Genomic DNA, 6,256 nt, shown 5'->3' with positions numbered 1-6,256 from the left:
AAAACGGAAGTTAGCTGAACTCGCCGTAACTTTAAACTAGCAGCATTTACTCTTAAAACAACTATTTTTAAATGCAAGTTCGTTGAAATCAATATATTGACAGGTTTGGATTGACCTTTTAACATTATAGGAAACAAAAACATAAACAAAACTACGATAATTAATGGGATGGATAAGGATAATAAATGAGCCAAAACAAATGACAGCCACCTCTCCCACAGGATAACTGCACAAAAGGGGAGAGGGGATTTATAGCAGGGACCACAGAAGAAGAACTTCACATATACTGGAGTTTGGAGGTTCTCTCAGTCAAAATAAACTATAACCAGATCAATTTTGTGTAATTATAAAAACCAGTGAACAAGATAGATATAGGGTACATAATGACCCTTTTACATGAGGAAGAAAACAGAGAAAAGAGTGAGAGAAAGAGGTCTGATGTTGGCCTGATTCATATGTTTCTTATCTCTGTTATTCTTTGATTCTAATCTCTTATCTAGAAGCCGGGGATCTTAAGTTGCACAGTTGATGACTGGTTTTCTTTCTCTTCTTCGAGTGGCAGATTTACAAATATTCAGGAGGAAAACAGATTATGTGAACTACGTGACACTACACAACCAAGCAAACCTCAAGGAAACAAACTCGGCATATTTTTGATTTTCTTGAGGACAAAAGTGAGTAATATGTATCTCTTATAGTCCAGTAAATGCTCCTTCACTTTATGATATGTCATGATCAACAGGGACATCTAGTGGCCACAAGTTGTCAAAGCTGTTCCAGTAGTAAGTGCATGTTTTATATCCAGAGTCCCAGGTTATAAAAGAGCACACACAGCAGAGTTTTATTCATCTTTATTTAATTTCATCACACTACTCTACAGACTTACAGCAATTATATAATTACAGAGACAATAATATGCAGGATGGAAAAATAAAATTCCCATGCAGATATTATCCCCACTTTTCTCACTTTGTGCAAGACTTTGACATAATGGCACACTTTTTTTTTTTTTAAACGTTTACTCATGCTTTTTTTTTGGCTTAACTGCAAATAAAATCAGTCGTGGTGGTTTGGCGTCTAATAGGGGATTGGTCCGTAGTAGGCGGTGTAGGCGGCGATGATTCCCTGCGTGTCCATCATGTCCTCACAACCCAGGTTGGCCTCACACACTTCTCTCAGGCTGAGTGGAGACAGAGAGAGAGAGACATGACCACAGTGAAGCAACATAGATGCTATTCATACAGACATGGCTTCGAGTCATACATAGAGAACTTTCTGTGTAATTCTTGAGTCAAAAATGTTAGATTAACGTTAGATTAAAAAGCACATGCTGTATGCTATTGGAGGGACATACTGTACCTCTCCAGCTGTGTCAGGGATAACTGTCCGGCAGCTCTCTTCTGCCTCACCACCTCGGAGGCCTGCTCCCTCTCCACAAACAGACCTGCACATATAACATCACTGTTTTTTTAATTGTATTTAAACACACAAAATGTCTATCAATCAATTTAAATCAAATGCATGTGAAAGATTCAACCTAGAAACTCAGCAGAAATCAGTGTTAAAATATGGATTAATGTAGATTTAATGCAGCGTGTGGAAGACTGAAATATATGTTTAAACTGTCTTTATCAATGTTCTATAAGTTTGTGTGTATAAATATATATTAGGGCTGTCAATGTATGCCATCATATGAAACTAGAAAACCTAAGGAATCCATTGGTGCCAACCATGTCATACTAGATTGTAGCTTCTAAATAACGCTCAGAACTTATTCTAAATTTTGGGGAGGAAAAACAAGCATGGACATTTTCAAAGGGGTCCCTTGACCTCTGACCTCATCATATGTGAATGAAAATGGGTTCTATGGGTACCCACGAGTCTCCCCTTAACAGACATGCCCACTTTATAATAATCACATGCAGTTTTGGGCAAGTCATAGTCAAGTCAGCACACTGACACACTGACAGCTGTTGTAGCCTGTTGGGCTGCAGTTTACCATGTTATGATTTGAACATTATTTTTTATGCTAAATGCAGTACCTGTGAGGGTTTCTGGACAATATTTGTCATTGTTTTGTGTTGTTAATTGATTTCCAATAATAAATATATACATATATTTGCTTAAAGCCGCATATTTGTCCACTCCCATGTTGATAAGAGTATTAAATACTTGACAAATCTCCCTTTTAAGGTACATTTTGAACAGATTATATATATATATTAAACCTTTATTTAGCAAAAGATCCATTTAGACCGAGGTCTCATGGGTGCCATGGCTGAATATCATACATAAAATAATTTTATAATCACAAACAATGAAATAATAAAAAAATAAATGAACCATTAATTTAAGAAATCAGATTAGTATTAAACTAAATGTTAAACTAATAATCTGTTAAATTATTTTACTGTTTCATCTGGAAATGTTTTCCACTCAAACTGACTCAAATATGTCACATATTAATGTGACATTGATCAAACAGTCAAAAACAATATTGCTGAATCATAATCTTACCCTCCTGAGCGGGGCTGTCAGCAGGCTGGGAGCCGGTGGAGGCATCTGAGAGAAATAATATGAATAACAAGTCAGTTGTCCGGACCTTTATTAGTAGTAGTAGTATTTTTTAAAACTTTGTTTGCAGATATACTTGAAATAATATAATAATATACTATAATAATGAGCTTTTCTACTTCTTACCTGAAGTCAGACAGATGACAGCCAGGGAGCAGAGAACCAAGATGACCAAAGTCTTCATCTTTCAGCTTCTTTCTTCAGCGTCAGCAGTATCAGGCAGCAAAGTTCGACAGCTCTGTCACTCTTCTCTCTCTCGCTCTTTCTTTTCTCAAATTTATGCATAAATACACAGTGGTTTTATAGATGCGGCCCTCACTGTGACGTGGGTATGTGATTGGTTAGGGAATCATATATCACACACCCACGCCGATGCAGAGACACAAAGCTCCACAAAAATCACGTATGCAAAAAACTGATTTTATGTATCTGTTTGCATAAATGGACACACAAGTAAACGCATATTGAGAAAGAATGTGTGCTTCCAAAAGGTGGGTATTTGTTTTAAAGCAGAGGTGATGAGGAATAAAATGTGGGTGAATCACAGACACAAATATCAGCCACTGGGTGTCTTTCAAAGAAAATATTTGACACCTTGTTCAGGTCACTTTAGCTGCTGAGAAACCAGGTTGTCCTTGTGCAGTTTTCTTCTTCTACATCTTGAAATGGAAGAGGGTTTTTTTGTACAAAGATGAAAGAAAAGTAGCAAAAGAAATAAAGAAGAAATGCTTAAAAAGATGTAGAATGATGTGAAATGACTACTCGCTGTCAGTAATAAAACATTGAATGAAATCTAAGGAATGTAACAATGTCTATTTATTATCTATTTTTTTCTCTTTTTATCTATTTTATTGCTATTTATTATATTTTTTTAACTTATCTGCTTTCCTTTTCTGACCTCTGTTTGTCAGTTTTACTGATCTGTGATTGACATTACATTTTGTATGTTTGTCTGGATGTTGTCTGTCTGTGTGTGTTTGTGATGGGGTAAGCTGTGAATTGAATTGCCCTTCTTGGGATCAATAAAGTTGTCTGAATCTGAATCTGAATCTGTATCTGAATCTCAGGAATGCAATGCCAGTTGGCAGCCTGGAGAGGTCAGAGTTTTCCAGCGCACCCACACACTTTTACATGCAGGTCACTAAGTGCACACAGCAGAGAAAAGCATGTTAGGCAAACTGAATGGGAGAAACCGCAGTCCCACACGATGTGACATGATTTGAATCCGAGGGTTCTCTGTTTTATTGCAGACCGCTGCGATTTCCTACAGAAAGAAAAGCAACATTTAGAGAAAAAACCCCAGCGTGTTTGAAGATTTGTGGGAGGGCAGTTTGAAATGGAAATATTATTTTTACCCAAAACAAGAGGGTGGTTTGCCAGTGAAGTGTCAGAGAGAGCTTCATACAGTGGAGTGGAACATATTCATTAAAACATGTAATTCTTTTGTATTTTATTGGTTAATTAGAAAGGGATGTTGATGCTAAATGTAAGACACAACTCACTTTACAACATATTGTTACATTTCCAAAAACTTAAGAACTTCCTTGATTTATGATGTGAAAATGTCCTCTCAGATTTTCTTCTTGTTGCTTTTTCTGACCTGGATATTTAGATTCTGGACCGGTCCTGACAGTATTCTACCGGGGTGTAATTTGACTGTCTGGGTCAACGTCGGTGCCTCGACGGACCTCAAGGATTCAACTTTAATTGTGCACATCTGCAGCCTTGTGGCAACATGAACAAATAAACATCCAGTCTTTTGAGGACGGTGCCATGCTGACGTCTACTGAGTGCTGACCTGTCTTTGTTTGTGTGACTGTCTGCAGCAGCAGCGAGGATGCATTGCACAGATTCCTCCTGAGGTTACAATCAACCACGTCTTCACTACAAAATCAGCAGTAGGTTGGATACGAATTAAAATACTTACTTCAGTACTATACTCAAGTGCGGTTTTGAGGTACTTTTAAGTTGCTTTCGGGGGTAAATATTGAACTTTTTACTGTGCTACATTTATTTGAAAAATATAGTTACTAGTTACTTTGCAGATTTAGATTTTACATTAAAAACATCAACAGTTCATAAGATAAAATACATTGTTAAAGATTAAACCCAACCCGATCTCATGGGAAAGCGTATATATATATACCACGAGATTACAAGGACATTCCGCGTGCCATGAGATGGCATTTTAGGCTTTTCTTTAGGCTTTTCGAGTGGCATTTTTACGCCACGCAACAAATCAGTAACAGCCGCAGTTAGGTTTAGGCAACAAAACCACTTAGTTAGGTTAATGAAGACCATCATGGTTTGACTTAAAATAAGTACGGATACGGAAATATAATTCGTATGGAAAGAACGTAACAGAAGTACGAAAAACACATCACTAACCTCACTAAAAAACCTGTCACAAACGTCACTAACGTAACTTCAAAGTAACTCAACAACACTTTGGGACACGAACATCGGTCTCCTGGTTGAAAGTCCTGTTTGTTCCCTCTCCCGTTCACCATACGCAGTCTTTCTCACTTTTTATTCTAAGTCGCTAGCTCTGAACGTAGCATATTTACGCAGATGCGTTTACATTGTAGTCATTACAGACTACATGGCGTACAAATGACATGCCAAAAGCGAGAACGGTGTTCTTATAACACACAAAATGACTTGTGATTACCGTGTCTTTCATACGCCTTTTACTGCGACCGGGCTGATTAAACCAGTGGTTCAGAACCTTTTTCAGAAGCGTGTGAGTGTGCAGTTTGGGACTCTTCGTCACGTTTCTGATGTCTATGAGTTGTAAGTTCCAACAAAACGACCTATCCTCAAGAAATGGCTTAAGAATGAGTAAAAAATTGTACAGCAGAACATTTTTCTTTTTCCAAACCCAATAAACTAGAAAATGGTACATAAAGCAGAACAAAACATTATCTAATAATGTCATATTTAAATTACAAACTAGTACTGAAACTCTTCTGAATGAAATCCTTTCTTAAATATTTTCCCTGGCTGTTTTCAAAAGCCTCTATGTTAATCTCCTAAAACGTAAAAAGGAAAATATAAGGGCTGTCAAAGTTAACGTGATAATAACGCATTAACGCAACGTTTTGAAGTTAGAGTGAAGATACTGGTATCAAACTAGAAAACCTCAGGAATACATTGGTACCAACCATGTCATGCTAGCTTGTCGCAAAGGAGGTTAAATAACGCTAATTTTGGCGAGGAAACACTGGCATGGTAATTTTCAAAGGGGTCCCTTAACCTCTGACCTAAAGATATATAGGTAGATATATACATACATTTGCATAAAGCAGCATATTTGCCCACTCCCAGGTTGATAAGAGTATTAAATACTTAACAAATCTGCCTTTAAGGTACATCTTGAACAGAAAAAATGTGCGGTTGATTTCTCATTAATTGCAATTAACTATGAACAATCATGCGATTAATCATGATTAAATATTTCAATCGATTGACAGCCCTATAAAATATATGTGCTTAACTTACCCATTCAACTCTATTCTTGGTGTGGCCTTTAAAACACATGGAGCTGTAAAGTTATCTTGAGCAGTCACAGAAATTGGACCAATACTATCATTCTAACATCTGCCACGCATTGCAAACACTGACACTGAACGCCACATGTTCTCACACACACCCATGTGGCAAAGAAATTGCATAAACAGGA

General features: G+C 37.1%; 1 protein-coding gene across 1 annotated transcript; it reads right to left on the bottom strand.

Moving 5' to 3' along the window:
• Positions 1 to 689: 689 nt before the first annotated feature.
• Positions 690 to 2,899, bottom strand: LOC119501058 (bone gamma-carboxyglutamate (gla) protein). The gene is made up of 4 exons (XM_037791138.1): positions 2,701 to 2,899; positions 2,518 to 2,562; positions 1,360 to 1,444; positions 690 to 1,180 (listed from the first exon to the last, which is right to left on the bottom strand). Exons 1-4 carry the CDS (start codon positions 2,756 to 2,758, stop codon positions 1,078 to 1,080), a joined length of 291 nt encoding a protein of 96 aa, XP_037647066.1. The 5' UTR covers positions 2,759 to 2,899; the 3' UTR covers positions 690 to 1,077.
• Positions 2,900 to 6,256: the final 3,357 nt, after the last annotated feature.

This window comes from Sebastes umbrosus, chromosome 14 (genome assembly GCF_015220745.1).
Source record: "Sebastes umbrosus isolate fSebUmb1 chromosome 14, fSebUmb1.pri, whole genome shotgun sequence".
Classification (NCBI taxonomy): domain Eukaryota; kingdom Metazoa; phylum Chordata; class Actinopteri; order Perciformes; family Sebastidae; genus Sebastes; species Sebastes umbrosus.
This window is presented reverse-complemented; position numbering and strand designations above follow the sequence as displayed.